Below are 24,405 nucleotides of genomic sequence, written 5' to 3' on the forward strand. Positions count from 1 at the left end.
ATGGCGGAGGGCGAATTGAACGTGGACAGCATCATCTCTCGCCTTTTGGAAGGTGAATCAAATTAAATAAGCCACAATAGCTCGGTAGCTAGTATTTTACTTTCAGTAAAAATTCACGAAGCTTATTCTTTGATCGCCACAATGATTTTGCAAAACAAGTAATTTTGTCAAACTGTTTCAGCTAAACGGTACTAGCCGGCGCTAGCAAATGCTACGCTGTATCGCTGGTTAGCCTCGGCTAACGTTAGCTTGCCGTGTTTATAAACAGTCTGTTAGCGGGGAACGCCTACGTTTTCTCTAACGCCTCTTCTTTCTAACGTCCATTGTGTTATTGTCGTACAATTTACCCGAGCCTGCAACTAAACTTGGTATTTGAACGGTGTCGTATTTATATTTTGTGCTTGTGCCTAATTGTGTATCCCCCTTAAGAGTATCATTAAAGCGGGTCTTGGTTATTGTGATTTCACTCCCCGTAACTAAAGGAAATGAAAATTAGCTACATGCTGATTGCTTAATCGATTGTTTTACTAATTTTGGGTTGTCAACACGGTTTCCACAACCAAAGTAACATTTTGAAAGCAGGCGAATTGCCTGGATTCAGATAGAAAAACGCGTTGATGTCTGCATTTTCTTAGATTAACAGTAAAGGCCTGTTATATTAAGTGAAATATCTTATTTCATTATTCTTAACGAACGTACATTGTGCTAACAAATCACACGGGTTTAAGGTGTCATGCAAATGGCACTGTTACGATGGTTCTATCTAACTTCACGTTGTTTATTGAATTGGTTTGAGAATGACTACCCTCAAGCAAACGCTCCTTCAATAATAATAATAATAACAATCATTACATTTATATAGTGCTTTTCCAGACACTCAAAGCGCTTTCCTTAAAACGGAGGCAACTGTGTCTCTGGGGAAACATTCGACAGGGTACAAAAAATTTAGCACAACAATCATTGCAGTAACTTTGCGTCTTTCAAATGGTTTCATCTCAATAACATGTGAGTATACTCTTTCTTGTCCTCCTGCGCTTGATCTATCTCACATCAGGGAAAAGATTGTCTTGGCAGCAGAAACTGATATACAAACCTTCTTCTTGTATGAACACCCGACTCATTCCTACATTCTTATTAATGAATGTAACTTTGGCCTAGTTAGTTTCCTTTTTTATGAAAGATGTCAAACTTATTTACTCAGTGGAACATTTGCTGTGAAACACTACACATAAAGTGCAAACATTTAATACCTCCATGCAAGTGGATAAAGAGACAAAGAAATAAAGAAAACATGGACACATGCCACCATTAGACTCCAACTAACCATCAAACACAGTTTTCAAAGCAAGAGGGTACCATTTTGAGTGTACTGTATTTTTTCTTTGCATTTTCCTCCACATGAAGTACATAGGGCATTTTGTTAAGCTACAAGGACCCAGTTTGTGGACTTGGCAAAGGGATGAACGAAAAACCTATTGGTATTGATTGTTTGCCAGCTCTAAAGCACAAGGAGAATTTTCTTTTCCCCTGTAAAACAGAATAGGCCACTGGAAACAATGAGCGTCTTTGATGCAGTTGGGCACAGTTTCCACAAATATCTGTACTATTTGAGGCAGGGATGGGCAACATGATCCAGAAAGAGCCGGTGTGGGTGCAGTTCTTTGTTCCAACCAAGCAATTACATACCTGAGTCTACAAATCAATGTCCTTAGCAAAGACTATTGGTTGACCAATAGAATCAGGTGTGTAACTGCTTGGTTAGAACAAAGACCTGCACCCACACCGGCCCTTTCTGCATCATGTTGCCCATCCCTGGTTTGAGGGATGTGACCCCAATTCAGTATTAAGTGCAATTATTCATTATCAGATTGTTGTTGATCTGAAGTCTGATCTGAATATGCCATCACAGACATTGCTTGGAAGTGCGTACAAGTCATAATTTTCATCTTATAAAAAAGTTATCATGTATATACTCTGTGGAGAAGAACTTTGTCATGGTAACAGTCATCTCCACCAGATTCTTCCAGCACAAAAGAAGTAGTCATTTAGAAAAATGTTTATGTACTGATGTTGCCCTTGCCATTAAAAGCTGAATTTTAGACATAATGGTTAGCACCCGAGATGGATGTAGGCTTTGTGTTGTAGAATTCTAAAGTGACGAGTTTAAAAAAAGAAAAAGATTGTTCTGGGTTAAATCAATTCGCAAGGCAGGAAAGTAGTTTCGGGCCATTTTATACAAAAGTGATTGAAAGTGCTGATAGCTTCGTTTTGAATTTTAAATTGCATACAGTTGTCAATGTTTTGGTTGGGTAGCACGAATTTTTTTTCCCCAAATAAAACTGCATTGGTTGGGTTTGGCTTTTGACTCATAAGTCAAGAGTGAAGAACCTAGCAGCTTGGGTGCAAACTTGGGTGACTTTAAGTTCACATTTTGGTCTTTGTCCTAGAAATTCTACAAGGAGCTGTGGACCAACCCATTCAGGAAATAACATTTTGTGACACACAAATTGTAGGACCCAGGCTATGGAAATTATATATTCAGATGCAGCTTTTATTCCACCAGTTTTCTGCTCTAGTTTTGTGTGTCCTCTGAATAAAGAAAGCTTTATTGGTGAAAGGGTTTATACTGTTTTGAAAGTTTTCAGTCTGATTTTCTTGTACATGTTAAAGACCTAGATCTGATAGCTGGCTGAGACAGTTTTTTTTTTAAGTTGTGCTTTGATTTTGCTGATGTTGTCTGTCTGTCATATGTTGTCTGTCAGAAGCAAAGCCGAGTGGTACCATCTCAAGAGACTGGAAGTCTCCCCTGAGTTTCCTTCAAAGTCAGTTTAAAAAGCCTTTAGCCATTATTCTGCATCTCAGCATTACATAATAGCCAAGCCTATGTTTTGCTGTCAGGAAAAATTTGATCTTGAGGGAAAGCCAAGTCTCTGTCTGAGACTGCTTTTTCAGTGGCGTTAAGCCATATGGGACACTATGTGTCAGCTTCTCTAGACACGTGTACACACACACACACAAAGACACACTCATTTATGATGGCTGTATATCCTTGGCAGTGCTTCATTTTAGCCTTTGCTCCTCAATGTTAAGAACCTAGCCTAATCTCTCTTAAAACTGCCAGCCTGCAGAAATGCCGACCACTGAGGGATTCGGTGCTAAAGCTGAGCAGCCTAAGCCACTAACTTTAGCTCATTCAGTTCTGATGTGAACTTGTTATTGAAAAAGGATCCCGGGTTCTGCAATTTCATGCTTTGTGCCTCACATAGCATTCTGGTATCTGCAAGGCGGTACAGATAGATGGTGGGGTGATAAGCAAATTGATTGTGTGAAATTGGTGTGAAATCTAGAACCTCTTAATTTAGAATTTTAGCTTACCGAGCTTCATACTCGACTATTTTGTCACACTGACCTGCTGTGATCATCCGTATTCCTCCGCTCACTTCTTTGTGGGATTTAGAGTTGGATTACATTACTAATGAGACAGTAAGAGAGAGTGATGTTTGAGGAGCTTGTGTGTGTGTGTGTGTGTGTGTGTGCGTGCGCGTGTGCGCCATTGAGATCAGGGAAAGCCAGACCCATACAAAATGTAATCCATTTTAAACTGCTTCTGCAAGACCATTCTCTAATTTGTTGCCCTTTGAGGAAACAATGGGTAAACAGGAAAACACTGTAAGGGAACTGGCTCACTGATAAACACACACTCATTTCACCAAGCCTAGTTATCTGATATTGGAAACTGCAGTGAGTGGGTGGCTTGAGGACAAGTCTAAAACTGCTAATTTTTACATAATTCTATAGTTATGAGTTTATCACAGTTGGTTTCACCATCAAATGCTCATCATCGTCACATTGTGCTCCGTTTTGCTGTGGATGCTGAAATTGTAGCCATCCAAGTATCAACATCATTAAACCGCACAGTTGGTCAGTTTTAGAAATGCAACACCTATTGGGCCTGTTTTTTCCTTTTTTCCGAAATTTCTTTTCATTCTATCCAATTATGTTTTTCTTGGTTTTATTTTTATTCAGATTTTTTGGCTTTTTACCCATTTCTACCGTTTGTGTAATCAACTACAGCAACAGGAAGAATGGCCATGTCTCTTTGTTTTTTGACATTGTCTTCTGTGCTGGTTGATTCGAGATTTGTTTTCTCTGTTCTACACAGTGAACCCACGTGCGTTTCATAATGTGTGCACACTGTGACGCGTACGCTCACATCCACAAAGACACAGAAGCGCGACGGGTTTTTGAGAGGGAGAGGATCTGATGTTCTAAGGAATAATGACTTTTAATCCCTAATACATTCCCAAATTTTGTAAAAATCTTAAAATTTAGCACACTTCCATGTTTATATCTGAAATCCGTAATTTCATTCAGTGATTCCGTCCTTGTTTTCCCACATTGAATTACTTATACATGCTGACCAAAACCAAATTCTGTTAGTAATACAGCTTGGTTTTACTTTCAGCCACGCTGTCGGATCATGACTTAATTTAGCGCTATTATACATGGTGGGGTGTCATCATTGAGCATGTTTTGTTTGAAGCATATGCAAGATTAACAGTAAATGGCAAATTAATAAGTAAGGACTGTACTCTGATCACAACAGAACACACTTTGACCTCTTGGCCAAAGAAATGTGGGAACGCTATCTTGATGTAGGTTACAGCGTTACAAAAAGACACACCAAAGTAACAGCTGAAGTCTGTCCTCCGTAGCTCATACATTGGCCTTGCATGAAAATAAAGACAGAAAAGAGCTTTGGTTGGAGTTTTCAGCCAAATAGGCACCTAATAAGGAAACTGCTGGCTTGTTCTCCTCTCACCTTCGGCATGCCTCTCTGTCTATTCTTGGCTGCTGCCTATAGCCAATGCGTGCTACTTTTCTCCATCTTTTTATTGTTTTTATATAAATCTGCACTCTGAATTCTGTGGCAAAGGGCCAGAAAAGTGGGTTCAGGTTGACAGTAAACCTACACTGTTGCTTAAAGAAGAAACAGGCTTCATATAGCCTCATAGTCCACCCAATATCTGCTTCATTGGATTTTAAATGCCCAGCTGGGGCCCAGGCTAAGCTGTGGAAAGCTGGGGAAGCAGTATACACACTATTTGTGTTTGCACTGCCCATTTAACCACAAGAATAGATTTGGTTTTCACAGTGGCTACTAAGGTCCAGTTTTGATCAGGATGGTGATGCTGTTGGCCGCCAGTGCTGCTGCAGTGATAGTGATGACACTGACCCTGTCCTGTCTCCTCTCCAGTGCGGGGATGTCGCCCAGGGAAGATAGTCCAGATGACCGAGGCAGAGGTGCGAGGGCTCTGCATCAAGTCCAGGGAGATATTCCTCAGCCAGCCCATCCTGCTGGAGCTGGAGGCTCCTCTCAAGATCTGTGGTCAGTCCTGGTCATTTCTTGGTTCATTTCCTGGCTCTTTATTTTTTTTCCTCACTCTCGTCCTTATTTTCTACTTTCTGTTCTTTTTGAGATTTATTCAGAGTAAAAGCTTCATCTGTATTTCTTGCCTCTCCTTTTGCCTCCTCCTTTCTCTCACTCTGGCTTCTCTTTCATTCTGTTTCTCTTGCTGAAGCAAAATAGACATTTAGGGCATGATCTGTGGAAGTCATTGAAACCACTCAGCCCAACTTTGTCTCAGTTTGTGCATAAGCTCCGTTTTTGGGTTGTTGTTTTTTTCCCCCCTTTCCAATTTTTCAAGATAGCGGTAGCGATGTCGGAATTACATCTTCTGGCTGCCTTCCACATTGTAATTTTTCATATCTCAAAACATTCTAACTCAATTCAATAAAGGGGCATTTTATCAGCAGACACCCTATCAATTTATTAGTTGTTTACAACTTATAAATAGACAGATGTAGGCTCCCTCACAAAGCATCTTTGAATTGGAGTTGTTGGAGGACAGTCCACCCTCACACAGAGTGGACCCCTGGCACCCTGCCCACAATGAGTCATTCCCATTGACTCCATGTTCTTCCATACACAAGCATCCCCATGCATTCCCAGACGACAAAGTGACATTAAGTAAGTATGGCTCAAGCTGAAAGCAAGGCTCTGACTCCAAGGGTCAGGCGGGCAAAGGGCATGCTCAAGCTCCCCAGATTACTGACCATGCCTAATGTGCAGACCCCAGAGCAACAGTCTTATTGCTTTGAAGCTGCCTGGAATTCACTTATATAACCAGACATGATAACACTGCATGTGCCTAGGCTGTATTAAGTCAGTGCTTACCCCCTGACTTCTCTGCTCAAGTCTATACAGAATGAAACATGGAATGTGGTGGGCGGTGCTAACATAAACAACACATATGCACAAAATTGTGTACCACCCTCTTATACACATAATGTAGGCAAACCCGACTGGAAAGCAGGATTATGCATCCTTCACACCAGAACTACTTCTCAACAGTTGGATTAACAAGTGCTATCTCTATCCATGGCTCCAGTGCATCTCAGCACACTCCCACACACTTTATCTCTCTCCTCCAGCGAAGCAGTTCAACTGTACACAACTCTCCCCTGCTGAGCCCTTCAGTTTTATTCGCCAGTTCCTCAACGTATCCATGCTTCCATAGAAGCACACAGGACAGGCTTACACAGTCTTACTTCATGGCACACTACGAGCCAACTCTCTCCCACACAGTTTGTTTGTGGGATCGTTGTCAATTCTAGGCTGAAAATCACCATCAGATGGCTGCAGTTTACACGTTGCAGGCTTTTGTATTTAAAATAGATGTGGCTATATGAAGTGTGTTACCAGTCATTTGATATAATCTCATTACACAGCTTGACTTGATATCCTTTCTCATATCAAATTGCATGTTTGCTAATTAGAGAGTGCGATGGGCAGTGGGGGGAGGGGGGGTAAATAAACTAACGTCAAAGGCCCTACATATAACCTTCCTCCACATAGATCTAAACCTATGTCAAAATCTGTCAATTAAAGTAAACCATTCTTTTCTTTTTTTTAATCATTCTGTGAGCTTACTTTGTGTTTTCCGTCTGCCTTTTTTGTTTGGTTTTTGAACCTCTAATCCCAGGCCAATTGCCTGTCTTTAACCCACATCTGAGATAACAGGCCTCCTGAGAGCCGATACTGACTCCATACACGCCAAACAATGTTTGTCTTTAATTATTCACTAAGGCTATAGGGATCAGGTTCTGCTCTTACCCTCTTTCTCTTAAAGGTTAACCTTAATACCACACTGTCATGCTTTGGTCAAAGACGGCAGCCTACATGTTAGATATCATGGCATTTTACTCAAAATAAGGCTCTTGAGAATTGACATTTTTTGTACAGTATTAGGCACAGGGCTGCACAATTTATCAATCAAAATCTTGCTACATGATACAGAAATGATGGATTTGGATTTTCAGTCGGGTTGTTTTTCCACAATTTGATTAGCTTGCTAAATAGGGTATTTGGATATGCACCAGGACATATGATTATAGCTTAGTTGCCCAAGCACCAATATCCAAAAGCTTGTACAATATGGTAGCACTCTTTTCTTTCTTTTTTTTTTTTTACATATGATTCAGTTATTCCATTTTAACTAAGCCTGCTGGCACATTAATGCATAAGTGCAGGGTAGCGCTGCCTTTTTTGGCAAGGTGGCAAATATTTTCTTAGACACAACTTGAGAAAATTAGCCATTTGCTCAGATCATGAATCAAAGATGATCCTTTAACGTATTGATGTGTATTTTTCCCAAATCCTGGTTTCAATGTGCTGTTCTTTTTTTATTAATATATTTGTTGTTGTTTTTTGTGAGGGAAGAAGGTGTCTTCTTGCTGACTTATCAGTCTGGAGTTTTTCTCTGCATGGCTCTCTCCTCCCCTGCCCTGCAGTAAATCCCTGTGCTACTCGGGGGTGTTTTGACACTGCGGGGACAAGCTGTGTAAACTATACCACCTCAGCTTGCAATTCATTGCGAGGAGGCAGACAGACACCACTGCTCCACACAGCCTATCCTGGTTAAACCCTCATATTCAATTTCAAAACAACTTTGCCCACATTCATTCTTGTATAGAAGATCTCAGTCCGCAGCAAACTAAAAGGAGTATAAAAATCTTGTGCTTGAATGTGAACTGGCACCACCCCACAGTTGCTTTTGATTCAGACCCAAACAGGCTAAACGGCTGAGGGAAAGGATTGTTGTTTTTGTGTTCTTGAAAATGACATAGTATTGAAATGCTATTATTGTGCCTTGTACTTCTTGCATAGCATAATAAACAACCAGCTTCCTTCCCACTAGGGTGAGACGGACACCATTTCAGTGCTAAATCTTTTTAGTACTAAATATACATAAATGACCCAGTATATTCCCTTTGCTTTACCATGTACAATATCTGCCTACAGCAAAGCTGTAGAGTAGCTAGCTGAGTGGTAGCCACATAGGGCGTTTTACTTAAGTGCTTCAACGTGCATTTTTCATGTCTTTACGCTTGAAATTTGACAGACGATTTATCAATAAAGTTGTCTTAGAACAGTAGGGCTGGTTAGGATGGTAGCCAACATTAAAAAAAATAATCTCAGCAGTCCTCAGCAAAGAGCATGCACCGGCATTTATTTGGATTCAAATCGTTTTTCACCTGACAGGACAATTACTTTCAGTTTCCAAAGAAAGCGCTGAGGGTAAAAAAAGAAAAAGAAAAAAGAAACTGTTCTTGATCAGACTGCACTGGTTGTGTTTAGGTCCCCTTGTCCGTTTAACAACTTACATGCACATCGTTAGTGTGACCTGACTTAAATCAGACAAAGTCATTGGTCTGATTAAAGCAAATAAGCCAGATGTCTGTTTTGTCATTGGACTTGCATTGCAAATGCAAAAGAGGGCATTACCTTTGTATTGAAGTTCTGCTGTATGCTGTAGCCTAGATGGAAGCGATTTAAAGTGAAAGATTCACCTTAGTTGGGTGATGGGGACCTATTGTCCGTCTGGTTTTGTTTGGAAGAAGTGCAACAAATGGAAGGGAAGGGGCAAGGGTCCTTACAGCAAGGATACAGTGTCAGATGTAAAACACTGCTGTTACTGTCTGTCCAAGCAAGTAAGGATTTGGTGAATCTGTATTCAGTAGACTTAGGCTGTGTGTCTACCAGAGACCTGTGTTAAGGGGGAAAAAAGCGCTTCCTGTGTTTTATATGGTCGCACTTTCAGCACCCTTGACCTAATGTAGGAACCCAACATCTTATTGGAGTCTAATATTATGAATGCCCTATCTTTCAGCTCTTTCGCTCAGCACCTGCTTTTCACACAGTGCTACCCAAGCACTCACCTTCAGCACCTACCAGATGTCTCTGGTGGACAAATGGCCTCATTCTGTTCTGTCCTATTCTGTTCAGTAGGCATGAGGCTCTGATGGCACATTTCACTGAAAAGTTGCAAGCACTTCAAAGAAAGAGGAAAATTTGTATGATCTGTCGGGGGGGCTGATAAGCAGGTCAACACTGAGATGTTAATTTTAAGGTTTTACTTAAATATTTTTTGCATTTTCAAGCCCCGCTGAATACATATTTTTGTTTAGGGCCCTGCCATCTGTTTTTTTATTATTACCCTCATAGGAGCACCCTTTCATTCTACTATATAATGAAGTGAAACTGTAGAATGCAATGTGAGACCAACAAGAAATTGATGGTGTTTTGCACATGGCTTCTGAAAATCCATTATAAATAAATGTAGACCTATTGCCACAGTAGAGTGCCATTGCAGTGGTGTGGATTTCAGTGCCCATAGCAGTGCATTGCACTACAGAGTAGAGGCTCACTCCAGCCAGAGCCAAGATTTCAGCTCGGCTGCAATTTCAGATTCAGTCATCTCGTTCACCAACTGCCTCACAATGTGACTAGTTCTAATTTCTTTCCTATTTGTTTTTGGCACCACGCTTTTTGGGTGGTGCCAAAAACCAACCAACCACCACCAACCCATAAAGGGTTGTTGTCAAAGGGAATAGGCATATAAATATCTAGTCCATTTTGACTGTTATAAAAACCTATTATGGGTGTCCGTGTAGCATAGCAGTTTATTCCGGTGCCAACCAACACGGGGATCACAGGTTCCAGTCCCCGTGTTACCTCCGGCTTGGTCGGGCATCCATACAAACACAATTGGCCGTGTCTGCGGATGAGAAGCCGGATGTGGGTATGTGTCCTGGTTGCTGCACTAGCGCCCCCTCTGGTCGGTTGGGGCGCCTGTTCGGGGGGGGGCTGTGGGGAATAGCGTGATCCGCCCACATGCTACGTCCCCCTGGCGAAACTCCTCATTGTCAGGTGAAAAGACGCGGCTGGTGACTCCACAAGTATCGGAGGTGGCATGTGGTAGTCTGCAGCCCTCCCCAGATTGGCAGAGGGGTGGAGCAGTGACCAGGGCGACTTGGAAGGGTGGGGTAATTGGAAAAAGTACAATTGGGGAGAAATGGGGGGGGGGATCCCCTCCCCCCTAAAAAAATTATAGTTGGGGCTGGGCAGTCTATTATATTGATATCATGATGTAAGACTAGATATCATCAGGGATTTTCGATGTTGTAATATTGTGATATGACATGTAACCATACTTAGCGAGACAGTAAATTCCCAACACAAATATGTGCCAATTCAAATCGGGTGAGATTAAAAAAAGAATCGCGATACTCTTTTTAAACAGCAGAGGGCGATATCTACTTTTGAGGTGCTACGTCATCACTCGTATCAGTAGCTGTATAAAGCTGCAAAGACGGCGGAGGGAAGGAAGCCGAGATGGCAGTGGTCTAAGGAGGTGGATGTGAACTTCTCCGTAAGACAAATGTAAGGTTTTGTAGTATGACAACCCGAATATTTGGATTTTCAGTTGATGGAATGTGCACATAAGTGACAGATTATCTTTGCAATTGGTACCGGGCATAGTTATCAGTGGAAATAAGATAGTATTTTTAAAAAAAGCACAGTGGTAAAAGTTTGAATCAAAACTAACCGTTAGCTAAAATGTCTACCGATCCTAATGCTAACGTGAGTGACACTGAAACTTCCATGGAGCTGAATGTACCAGGTATGGAAAAGATGGTGATTAATAACCCAGAGGGCATAGTCTATCTTTTCTGCCTCACCTGCTGACTCCCCCTTCAAACCTGTCACCAAAAAGAAGAAGCGAGGTGGTAACGGTAATGGTGACCGTAATAACGGCAGCGCAGATATCTTGGTAGCAATCCAGATGCTCTCTAACAAACATGACGAGACATTCCGCAAGACTTCAGTGATTGAAATGACAACAGATGCAAATTCTTAACGCACTGAGAAACTGTCCTCTACAGTGGAACAACTTGTGGTGGATGTTAACCGACATAAAGAAATTCTGAAGCACATGGAGTCAGAGATTGAAGATTTGAAAAAAGAAAACCACATCTTAAGGGCAGGAGTTGATGAATGTGAACACTACAGTTGGAGATGGTCTTTGAAACTACATGGACTGAAAGATGAGACCAATGAAGATGTCAGAAAAATGGTGATTGATGTTGTCGGAAACGTTTCTCCCGGGCTTCAGGAATATCTGGAGGAGGGGGTTGACATTGCCCATCGTCTTGGCCCAAGAAGAAAGGATGGATCCCACAGGTCTATCATCATCATGTTTGCACGCTGCCGTCTCCGTGATGCTGTGTGGAAGAGTGCCAAAGGCTGCAAGTTTTTGCGGGATAACAAACTGCAGCTCACCAAGGTACTGAGTCCTGAGGACAGAGTCACAAGAGAGAAGCTCTGGCCCTTGTTAAAAAAGCAAGAAAAGAAGGGAAAAAAGCTTCCTTCCTTTGCCCTTTTGGTCAGATCGATGGGAGGGGGGAAAATGGACCACTTGGACATTTTATGACTTTTCATAAACTCCATGGACTTTTAGGCTCGCACGCTTGATGGATTGAGATGCTCACATTTTAATAACTCTGTTGAGCAATTTCCATTACTCTCTCGACCAGAGAATTAATTCAAGTGCACCTACTGAAAATATCGTCTAATCTCTGAACTGTGGACTATGGTTTGCTGCAGAGCGGGCTCTCCTCCACGCCAAGAAACATCCGGCAAAGAAAACTTAGTTATATTATGTCGTCTTCATGATGCTGTATTTTTATACATCTACATCTGCTATATTTCTATACATGCTACATTTCTATACAGGGGTTGGCCAAGTTAAATTGCCATATATTGTGCATTGTATTGAGTCACTGTATTTGTTCACCATGTCCTACTAAGTTGTCTATTGTGCCCTCTTTCAAAGGAGACTAAAACACCTTAAAGTTCTAGTTAGTTACCTGTTTACTTGAGAGCTTGTGTTTTGTTATTGTTTTTATTTTTATTTTTTTTATTATTATTTCTTTAATGGATTTTAAGTTAAATTCTCTTATCAGTTATGTCATGGGGTATACATAATGCAATGAAGAAGAAAGCCACTTTTTTATATTGTTAAAGAAGTGAGGCCGACTTAATACTTCTTCAGGAAACACATTCATGTGAGTCAGATGTAAAATTTTGGAAGGGGCAGTGGGGAAATGAAATTCACTGTAGTCGTGGTACCAACCACTCTGCTGGAGTCTCAATCTTCCTGCGTAAATTTAAAGGGGATATTCTTTAGATGGTTCCTTCAAACGATGGCAGATGGATTGCAGTCACAGTTAAACAAGATAATTAAATTTTCATTGTGTGTAATATTTGTGGTCACAACTCTCATTCCTCCAACAAGGTGCTGTTTTTGTGAGGTAATTTCTAAACTAAATGAGCTCATATGACTTTAATGAATGTGTTGATGGTGCAATGGATAGGTTTCCTCCAAAAATTTGTCAAGGTCTTCAAAGAAATAATCTTGTTTTAAAAGTGTGTTCTGATCTCTCTGACTGATGCGCAGTGCTTTTTAAATCCTGATATACAGGATTTTATTTAGTCTCATAAGAATGTATCCTGTTAGTTCAGAATTGACCTTATTTTAATCTCATCATCTGTTCTTCATCTTGCAAAAGATGTCTTTCATTCTTTTGCTCCGTTGTCAGATCATAAGCAAATTTTTCTAAAGCTTAGTGGCCTACAGGATACTCCAAAATGAAGAGGCTACAGGAAACTCAACAACACCCTTCTTAAAGACAGACCCTCTAATGACAGTGTTAAAAAGTTAGTTAATGAAATATGTATTGATAACACAAATTGTGAATATAAACAAAAATTAGTATTTTAAGTACATGATTAGAGGTGTTCCTATACAGAGAAGTAGAGTTAAAAGCCCTTAAAAGTAAAACAGTCTAATTTATTAAACAGAATAAATGTCCTCTTATTTAAGACTAGTATATCTACTGAAGAAGAACTGGAATTGAAGGAGATTCAACTAAAAATGGATCAAATTTATCTGGATTTGGCCAAGGGTGCATTTATAAGATCCAGAGCCAAATGGCTAGAGCAGCGGTCGGGAACCTATGGCTCGCGAGCCATATATGGCTCTTCCGGTGACGGCATATGGCTCCCAGACAATTTTGAGTTGAAAAAATTTTTTTTTTCAAAAAAATCAGTTTGGAACTGATTTTAAAATACTTGTGATATTTCTTAATAATACTGTGTCATTTTAAAGTAAACAGAAATTAGTTTTGAAGATAAATTTCACGGGTCACGGGTCACCCGTGGGTCGGGAACCAATGGCTCGCGAGCATGTCCGGGTCATTGTAAAGGTGAAGAAATCAATTTTATCAGATAGCCAACTAGTTTATCCGCTTCAACCCTTGTAACGGAAAAGCTGGCGAAAAGAAAAAAAGACGATGATTACCGTGCATTCCAGGCTGCGTGGACAGAGGAATTTGCATTTGTGGAGAGAGCAGGATCTGCGATATGTCTAATATGCAATGATAAAATTGCATCGATGAAACGGTCAAATATAAAGCGGCACTTCGATACGCACCATGCTTCATTTGCATGGAAATCTCCAGCGGGGGACAGCAGGAAAAGGGCATGCGAGGAGCTACAGCGGAGAGTGCAAACGAGTCAGCAGCAACTACGTGTGTGGACCAAGCAAGGTGACGGGAATTCCGCTAGCTTTGCGGGGGCTTTGGCAATAGTAAGGAATGGAAAGTCATTCACAGATGGCGAGTATGCCAAAACATTCATGCTTGATGCGGCTAATGAACTGTTTGATGACTTCCCACATAAAGACAAGATAATCAAACGAATAAAAGACATGCCCCTGTCAGCAAGAACTGTGCACGATCGTAGCATCATGATGGCAAATCAAGTCGAGGAAACACAAATTAAGGACATAAACGCCGGGACATACTTTTCTCTCGCGTTAGATGAGTCAACAGACGTTAGCCATCTATCTCAGTGCAGTATCATTGCCAGGTATGCTGCAGGTGACACACTGCGTGAGGAAAGCTTGGCTGTTTTGCCAATGAAAGGGACAACAAGAGGAGAGGATTTATTCATGTTTTTCATGGAGTTTGCTAAAGAAAAAAAACTACCGATGGATAAACTTATTTCTGTCTGTACTGATGGTGCACACTGTATGTTGGGGAAGAACAAAGGATTTGTAGCGCTTCTCCGTGAACATGAAAAGAGAGCCATCCTAAGTTTTCATTGCATCCTGCACCAGGAGGCGCTTTGCGCTCAGACGTGTGGCCAGGAGCTTGGCGAGGTGATGTCTCTGGTCATTCGAGTGGTCAACTTTATTGTTGCCCGAGCTTTAAATGATCGCCAGTTTAAAGCTCTGTTAGAAGAAGTTGGGAATCATTATCCCGGTCTGCTTTTACACAGCAACGTGCGTTGGTTGTCAAGGGGGAAGGTGCTCAGCCGTTTTGCAGCTTGCCTGAGTGAAATCCGGACTTTTCTTGAAATGAAAGGCGTCAAGCATCCTGAGCTAGACAACACTGACTGGCTCCTGCAGTTTCACTATCTCGTGGACATAACTGGCCATCTGAACCAGCTCAATGTGAAAATGCAAGGTATTGGAAATACAATCTCATCCCTTCAACAAGCAGTGTTTGCATTTGAAAGCAAGCTGGAAGTCTTTCTCAGGGACATTGAAACAGGTCGTCTTCTGCACTTTGAAAGACTGCAACAATTTAGAGATGCATGCTTAGCAAGTGACTCCACTCAACATCTGGATCTCCAGCAGCTAGCTGGCTTTACGTTCAATCTCCTGCAGTCATTCAAAGCACGTTTTGGAGAATTTCGTGCGCGCACTGGTCTTTTCAAGTTCATCACTCATCCACATGAGTGTGCAGTGGACAAAATCGACCTGACATGCATCCCTGGGGTCTCTATCGGAGACTTTGAGCTGGAAGTTGCTGACCTGAAGGCATCAGACATGTGGATGAGTAAGTTCAAGTCACTTAATGGAGAGTTGGAAAGTCTTGCGCGACAGCGAGCAGAGCTGGCGAGGGAACACAAGTGGACAGAAATGAAAAATCTTCAACCTGAAGACCAGCGGATTCTTAAAACTTGGAACGAGCTTCCTGTGACATACCACACAATGCAGCGTGTGAGTATTGCCGTATTGACCATGTTTGGCTCTACATATGCATGTGAGCAGTCTTTCTCGCATATGAGGAACATTAAGACCAACCTACGCTCACGTTTAACTGATGGAAGCCTCAACGCCTGCATGAAGCTCAACCTCACCACGTATGAACCAGACTACAAGGCCATCAGCAAAACCATGCAGCACCAGAAGTCGCATTAAAAGTAAGACATATTTAATTTATTATACGTTAAAAATACTATATGGCTCTCAATGAAATATATTTAGAAATATTTGGCTTTTATGGCTCTCCCAGTCAAAAAGGTTCCCGACCCCTGGGCTAGAGGATGGGGAGACGAACTCTAGCTACTTTTTTGCTCTTGAAAAAAGAAATGGCAAAAGAAAGTCAGCTGCTCTTAATATTAATGGAACCCAGTGTACAGACCCAAAATTAATTTCCAACTTGGTCTCTTCCTTTTATGGGAACCTGTATACATCTGAATTCAATGACTGTTATTGTGAAAGTTTTATCAGTAAGATAAGAAAGCATATTTCTACTATTGATTAGGACTGTAAAATACTCTGTGATTCTGATCTGACAGTAAATGAAATTAAAATGGCTAGTTTCTCAATGAAAAAGGGAAAATCGCCAGGTATTGATGGTCTTTCAGTTGAATTTTATGTTCATTTTTGGGACCATTCAAAACCCATTATTTTGTTTGTACAAAGAATGTATTAATCAGAGAGATGAACACAACTATGAAACAAGGTATTATTTCCCTTATCCCAAAACTGGATAATTTCACTTTTTTTAATAGATAATTGGCGACCTATTACTCTTCTAACTATTGATTATAATTATAACATTTTGGCATTGACTTATGCAAACAGACTAAAGACAGGGCTTAATCATATTGTTGCTGAAACACAGTCCGGTTTTACTAAAGGCCGGCATATTAGCAATAATACCAAACTTATGTTAGATTTATTGGACTATGCAGATTCAGTACATTCAAAAGCTTTTATTCTTTTTTTTAGATTTTTACAAAGCCTTCGATACTTTTGAACATAAGTTTCTTTGAGAATGTCTTCAGTTGTTTGGTTTTGGAAAAACCTTTATAGATGCTATTGATATTTTTTATAAAGATATCAATAGCTCTGTGGTTATCAACTTGAACACCTCCCATAGATGTAAAACGTGGTGTCTGTTAAGGTTGCCCGATTTCACCCTTTTTATTTATTTTAGCTGTTGAATTATTATCCCTAAATATTGTACATGATCCAGAGTTTAAAGGCATCTCTATATTTAATAGTAAAATAAGAATTTTGCAACTAGCTGACGACACAACTCTTTTCTAAAGAGATAAAGATCAGTTGCCGAAAACTATAAACCAAGTTGAAGTTTTCACGAGCTTCAGGTTTGAAACTCAGTGTTTCAAAATGTGAGTTATTGCCCATACATGATTGTGAATATGCGTTAATTGCATATGTTCCTGTAAAGAACAAAGTTAAATATTTGGGCATTTATATAACTAAAAACCTTGTAGCCAGACAGCAACTGAACTTTAATGGAAGGATTAAGAAAACCAAAAATGTCTTTAACCTCTGGCTTCAAAGAGACTTAACATTATACAGCAGAGTTCTTTTATCCAAGGCTGAGGGCCTTTCTCGCTTCATTTATCCTTCCCTTTCTCTTTTTGTTAACGACCCCACAGTGGGTGAAATCAACAAGTTATTCCTTGACTTGATTTGGAAAAATAAGACTCACAAACTTAAAAAGGCAGTACTTTCTAACAGTAGAGCAGCAGGACGTCTTGAAGTTTTTAATTTTATTTTATACTTTAAACACTTTTCAAATTATTTGCCTAAAAAATGTCCAGCAAACCTAGATTCTCTGTGGTTCTTCATCCTAGATCATATTTTTAATAAAATTGGTGTTCTCTCTTTTATATTAACTTGTAATTACTCACCTAACAAACTTCCTGTCTTTAGCAAGTTTCATCAGCAGTCCCCTCTTGTCTGGAAGTTATGCTTCATCCACAATTTTTCTCATCATAAAACTGTCTTATGGAATATTGATTATATAATTATTAGGAAGAAATCTCTTTTTTATTAAAGTGGTTCCAAAGAAGTATTGTCAATGTTTTGTCCATTTTGGATGAACATGGCTGTATCCTGTCCTATGAGCTTGTATAACTAGACACAACTTTCCAATTCCTTTTAAAGAATACAATTCTGTTGTTAAAGCCATTCCTTCCAGTCTAATCCATCTTATTAGGAGTCACTTATGTTTTGGTGGAGGAAATACCCAAGATACTCCATCTGCATTGCTTTTGAATGGTATCAACATAAATGACAAGAAATTTAATAATAGACATATCCGTCAAATTTTTCAAAGTAAAAACAAAATCACCCCTAGAGGAAAATTTTACTGGAATTCACATTTGGAAATTAACTGGCAAAAAACATGGCTTTTACCTTATAAGCTTTGTATTCCTAACAAAGTCAAAGAAATTCATTTTAAAATCTTACACAAAATCTATCCAGTGAATTCTATAATCCTCAGATTTGTCAATGTTGATAACACTTTTTTCTTTTTGTGGACATGCTGATGAAACGTCAATCCATTCTTTCAGTTTAAAATAACAATGCAATTTTGTTCTGATTTAAATTCTCATGTTTTCAATATCACTTATGTTACTCACTGTTTTACTCTTAAAGATATAATTTGTTACTATGGCAATATGAGTAACAAATCGCTGAACTGTTAATTTTTTTATTTTATTGGGAAAATTCTGTATTCATAAACAGAAGTTTTTAGGTTCACAACCATCTTTCCCTCTTTTTTTGATTGAATTTAACTCAGTGCTTAACTCTGTTGCTCTTACAACAGAAACAGTAACAGGTTCTTAGAATGTTACAGAAACATATTTGATGAAACACCCTGATGTCAAATTTTATATTTATATACAAAGATTTATATTTGTGTATTGTTACTATAATTATTTAATTTTCAACTTATTTAGAATGTCATTCATCTCATATATATTGATTTTTTTTTTATGTTATCAGCTCTCCTGTGTTGTGTGTTCTTGTTTGTACCTGACATAATATGTACATTGTCTTGTTGAATAAAGTTAAAAAAAAAGCTGCAAAGACAGCGCAGACATAGACAGTGTATGTAGACATACACTGGCCGATTCGGCTTGTTGCTTCGATAAATCAACGTCACTCCCATATTGGAACGGGCAAGACTGGACTGTAAACAAATATAAGAAAACGGGAACTGCGTTTTTTCTGGATCAAAACCGCTATAACGTTTTCTCGGCCGATTTCAGCGAATCGTTTGACGTACGATCCAGCGGACAATGCGGCGTCTATCTATACATCTATGACCTCAGGTGGGACATTGTCAATGCCCATATTTCTCAGCTTCTGCCTGAAAATGTAGATATGCTGATATCCCTTAAAAATATATAAATTTTAAGCTAGGAACAGGGGCCAAGCCTTAGTTTTTTTATTTGAAGAGATTTTCTTTATCGGTATCCAAAGAAGGTTGAATCAGTTCATTTTGATACATTTGACAGATACATTTCATCACTCAACTAAGTGAAATCTTTAGTCTAAACCGACCGCAGGTATCCCCCATCCCTTATAAACAATACAGTTGCATAAAGACCGAAATCAACGTACAGTTTCATATGCAAATCTGGGCGTGATTATTAACTAGAGTTTCAACTGCCATATGTGCTATTCACAGAGGATTCGGGAATGTTTGCTATCACAGCATTGTAAAATGGCAATAGATAGATATCGACGGAATGCAATGGCAGGTTTCGTATGCAAATATGGGTGTGACCATTAACTAAAGTTTGAATGGCCATGTTTATTATTCACAGAGGATTTGAGAATGTTTGCAATCACAGCATTTAAGATGGTGACGGATGTACTCGTAGCCCCCCCCCCCCCCCCCCCGGTTCAGGGATGGTCGTCCCTCTTAACATAGATGGTCTCTTTGACTCCCCATTCAAACCAGTGTTCCTCCCTATCAAGGGATGTGCACATCCTCATCCTTGAAAGAGTGGCCACTGGCCTGTAGAAGGGTGTAGACTGCGGAGTCCTGGCCTGACGTGTTAGCTCTCCTGTGTTGTGCCATTCTCTTGGCCAGTGTCTATTTAGTTTCCCCGATGTATAAGTCATGGTAATCCTCCTGGCACTTAACCGCATACACTATATTGCTCTGTTTGTGCCAGGGGACCCTATCCTTTGGCTGGACCAACTTCTGGTGCAGCATGTATTGGGGTTTGAAAGCAACTGAGACATGGTGTTTGGAAAATACGCGTCTCAGCATTTCCGACACTCAAGCCACATACGGAATCACCACTGGTTTATGCTTATGCTTAGGCAGCTATTGTCCTTCTCTCTTCGATTGGCTAGTGCGCTGTTTGGGCATCTTCCTGGCTTTGACAAATGCCCAGTTAGGATAACCACACTTAACCAAGGCCATCTATGTTAAGAGGGAACTACCATCCCTGTACCGGGGGGGGGGGGGGGGGCTAAGAGTCCACCTGTTGCCATTTTACAATGCTGTAATTGCAAACATTCCCATAACCTCTGTGAATAGTACACATGGCCATTGAAACTCTCACGCCAATATTTGCATATGAAACTGGTCGTTGGTTTCGGTCGTTATGCAATTGTATTGTTTATAAGGGTGGGGATACCTGCAGTCAGTTTACATTGAAGAGGTCACTTAGATGAGTGATGAAATGTATCTGTCAATAAACGTATCCAGATGAACTGATTCAACCTTCTGTGATTTTCTTACATGGATTAGTGAGCATGCGTCAAGACTTTGAGTTATCCATTTATTTATTTAATTTGGGTTTTGTTTTAAAATTCGATTTAGTTTTTTTTTGTTATTTAAAACAAGATATTTTCAGGTTCACTTTTACAAAGAAAAGGACATTTTAAGTTTTGCATGGTTTATACACTAGATATAAAAAAGGAAGATGAGAGAAAATATATTTTGTAGATTTTTGTCAAAGGAATCTTTTTCAGTCACAACTTGTCTTTAATCTCAATCCGTCCACAAAAAAAAAAAAAAATTGTGAGAAAATTGTATTGTGAACCCAGTATTGTGAATTGTATTGAAACGTGAATTGAGTCTATCGTTACATCCCTAAATATGTGTTTTATTTTCCTGGTTTTAAAGGCTGCATTACAATAAAGGGATGCAATGATTAGACTGTTCTAGCTGTTATATTATTTGTCTCTACCTGTTTGGACATCATATCCATATTACTAATGAGTGTTTATCAAAAATGTCATGATGTAAATATTTTTGAGAGCACCAATATTCATCTTTACAATATCGTCAAAATATCGATATCGAGGTAGTCAAGGTATTTAGTCAAAAATTTCATATTTGATTTGTCCATATCGCCCACCCCTAATTATGGTTATTATCAATATTATTATTTTGTCTGTGTGCATCTAGCGAGGCTCTCGGTAGTCGTCACTTGTGTTCAGCACTTAGCCCAAATTAGAGCAACTCTTTAGTCGTTGCAAGGAGTTATAAATGAAACAGGGCTTGGCTGGGTTAGAAAGGGTTCATCCCTGTTCTGGTAAGAGAGCCCCCACTTCAGACACAAGCTGGCTGATGTTGTGGAGGGGAGGGCGTGGTCTGAGGTCATACTGAAGGTTGTTAGGAATTGTGTGTGTGTGTGTGTGTGTGTGTGTGTGTGTGTGTGTGTGTGTGTGTGTGTGTGTGTGCCCCCACATTAGAGTATGTGTGCGTGTGATTAACCTGGATCGTCGGTCTTCTTTCCCTCCTAGCTCATTTCCCTTGAGCCTTGGCACTGATCTGGTCGCTGTAGCAATGGCTCATTTCTGCTTTTGTGTGTGTGTCCTTGAGCTCGCAGATGCAGACCCTATAGAGTCATGCAGGCATTTATCCTCACCAACCCACATGTCCTGCAGTACACTGAGAGTCAAGATTGATATAAAGAGAGGGGGAGGTGTGTGTGTGGATGTACTGGGGAATGTGAGGCAGGAGAGAACGAGTTCAGTGGAAAAGAGCAACAAGGAAAATGTCTCTCCCTTTGTGTGAATCCCTTTAGTTGCTTTGACTCTGTCCTTTGTGTCTGTGTGTGACCTCTGCCTCCCCTTCCTCCTTTTGGGTACACACTGCAGGATTCTGTTCTCCTCCCCTATCTTATCTAGGCTAGGTCCTTTTAATGACCTCTCCCTACCCTGCTTTTGCTCCAGCGGTATTTTTGTCTTCCTCTTGTCTCTTTTCCTCTTTCAGCAGCAGCTGATTGTGTCGCTGCATCTCCCCTTTCCGTGCTCTCATTTTGTCCTCTTCTCCACACCTTTTTAACTGCCATGTTAATTCTTGCCCCTCCCTTCCTGCCCCCTTCCTCTGCAGGCGATATCCATGGGCAGTACACAGACCTGCTGAGGCTGTTTGAATATGGCGGCTTCCCCCCAGAGGCCAACTACCTCTTCCTGGGGGACTACGTGGACAGAGGGAAGCAGTCCTTAGAGACCATCTGCCTGCTGTTGGCCTATAAGATCAAGTACCCGGAGAATTTTTTCCTGCTCAGGGGGAACCACGAGTGTGCCTCCATTAACCGCATCTACGGCTTCTACGACGAGTGTGAGCAGACACCAACGTACCCACCCATCCACAACACTGATAGGCCTCAGTTGATGCGCTACTCTCATGTTTCACAATACACACAAGAAAATGACCTGAGCAAAGAAAAATAAGCATTGAATTGGTTTTGATTGTGTGTCTTTGTATATTAAATCAGGTAAGCGCAGATTCAACATCAAGTTGTGGAAGACCTTCACAGACTGCTTTAACTGCCTCCCGATAGCCGCAATTATTGATGAGAAGATCTTCTGTTGCCACGGAGGTGAGCAAACGAAACTGAGTGTCTAATGTCTCAGTTGCTTGTTTGTCCAAATCATAAATATGGACACTTTTTAATAGGGGTGCACAATATCGTGTAGCCCTATTAAAAAGTGACGAACCCTATTATCCTTTTCCCTATTGTCATTGTAATGTGTGCATACACAATAGTCATAGCAGGATATGCGGTGAAAAGTAAGGCAAATTAACTCAACAATTCTAGTTCAAACACCCACCCTCCTACTGCATGCGTTCACCAACTGCATCTCTCCGGCCGGCAGTCTCGAAGGAGACGCCTCACCACTTTTGTGACAAGGCGAATCCAGGCTGAACCACTGCTTTTGCCGACACGCACAGAGACGCATTCATGTAACGAATGCAAGCCGACTCCGCCCCCCCCCGAAGTCAGCGCTGCCAATTATTGCTGCTTCATCAAATCCGGCCATAGGATCTGACGAGACCAAGGCGCGAACCCCGGTTCCCTGTGGGCAACTGCATCGACACAAAGCTGATACTTAGACTGCTACACCACTGCGGATCCTGAGGAAAATATTAATTAAATTCTTTAAAATGTGAATATAGTTGAAGCTTAATTTTTTTGTCAGGTACGAATTTACAGACCAGACTCTCAGTGCACCAATTGCGGCGTCCATTTGTCTTAAACAGCAATGAATGCAAAAAAGATCCGACAGAGAATTAAACAATGAGAATTGAAAACAAAAAAAAAAGGGCAGAAGAATTCCGTGTGGGAGTGATTCAGTGAAATAGTTACCCATGTGAAGTGCTGTATGTATACGATAGCCACAAAACTGGTACCTCAAACATGGTGTAATATGTTACCATATCATCATGCTTGCATATAACCCACTGAGAAATAATGGCAATGTGTGAGTGGGTGCAGGTCTCTGAATTGGAGAAAATAATTCGTTCGGGTGGGTGGAAGGTGGATGATTTCTGTGTATATGCCGATTCGGATGATATCAGAGCTGATCCACGCATCACTATTCTTGGCCGTAGCTCTGCTTCCATCTCCTCCTCTTCCCGTACAAATGGCGAAAAAAAGGCACTGCTCACTTTTCACAATTTCCCAGAAACTCCCCTACAAAATCACCCCAAAGTCATCTGGTGAAAATTCCTGTATTTTTTTTTCATATTGCAGTATATATCGCAGAAAAAAAATATGAGTTTTTTTTTCAATATCATGTAGCCCTACTTTTTAATACACTTATCATTATAAAATACCATCCAAGGAAACGGCAGCACTGTAATCTTAACAAGCAACATATTTCCCATTTCAGGCCTGTCGCCTGATTTACAGTCAATGGAACAGATCCGCAGGATTATGAGGCCAACAGATGTGCCAGATACAGGTGTGCACTCATTAATACTGAATATTTGTTTCATGATGATTTTCTTTCTAATATTTTAATTTGAATTAACACAGCCTGTCTTTTTCCTTTGTCTGAAAAGTATTTGCAGCAGTACATCCATCAGCAAAGAGGGCAGTCAAATCTCTCACGAATTCTTACACCTCATTATCTCTCATCCCTCAATTCTTTCCTGCTTCATTTGTTTGTTCCATCATGTGTTTGCTTTACATCTCCCAGGTCTGCTGTGTGACCTGCTGTGGTCGGACCCAGACAAAGATGTGCAGGGCTGGGGGGAGAACGACCGCGGCGTCTCCTTCACCTTTGGGGCCGATGTGGTCAGCAAGTTCCTCAACCGCCATGACCTGGACCTCATCTGCCGAGCCCATCAGGTAACGAGGGCAAAACACTGATAAGCAGATTTGCAGATATGGTAAGGTGAGGTGAAATGGATATGGATGAGTCTATGAAGTGTAAACACAGTGGGTGGATGTCAAGGTCTTAAAATAGTTTGCTAACCAATGTCGATAGCAGATCTAGTTTTCTTTTTACAAGCCTGATTCTTGCTCTTTAATTTTCAAAAATTAACTGCCACATTAGTTACAGTTTTGATAGTTTTTTCGAATTCCACTCTCAGGCTCTATTCTCCCTCTTCATGAGTAATGGC

At 40.5% G+C, this 24,405-nt stretch overlaps 1 protein-coding gene across 1 annotated transcript in view; it reads left to right on the forward strand.

Moving 5' to 3' along the window:
- The window catches only part of LOC130126864 (serine/threonine-protein phosphatase PP1-beta catalytic subunit-like), a 29,751-nt gene continuing 5,346 nt past the window's right edge, over positions 1–24,405 (forward strand). The window contains exons 1-6 of the mRNA XM_056296506.1: positions 1–52; positions 5,258–5,389; positions 21,883–22,113; positions 22,271–22,375; positions 23,670–23,741; positions 23,979–24,130. Of these exons, the coding sequence (XP_056152481.1) occupies positions 1–52; positions 5,258–5,389; positions 21,883–22,113; positions 22,271–22,375; positions 23,670–23,741; positions 23,979–24,130 (744 nt within the window). The remainder of the gene's footprint in view (positions 53–5,257; positions 5,390–21,882; positions 22,114–22,270; positions 22,376–23,669; positions 23,742–23,978; positions 24,131–24,405) is intronic.

The sequence above is a fragment of the Lampris incognitus genome, chromosome 16, assembly GCF_029633865.1.
Source record: "Lampris incognitus isolate fLamInc1 chromosome 16, fLamInc1.hap2, whole genome shotgun sequence".
Classification (NCBI taxonomy): domain Eukaryota; kingdom Metazoa; phylum Chordata; class Actinopteri; order Lampriformes; family Lampridae; genus Lampris; species Lampris incognitus.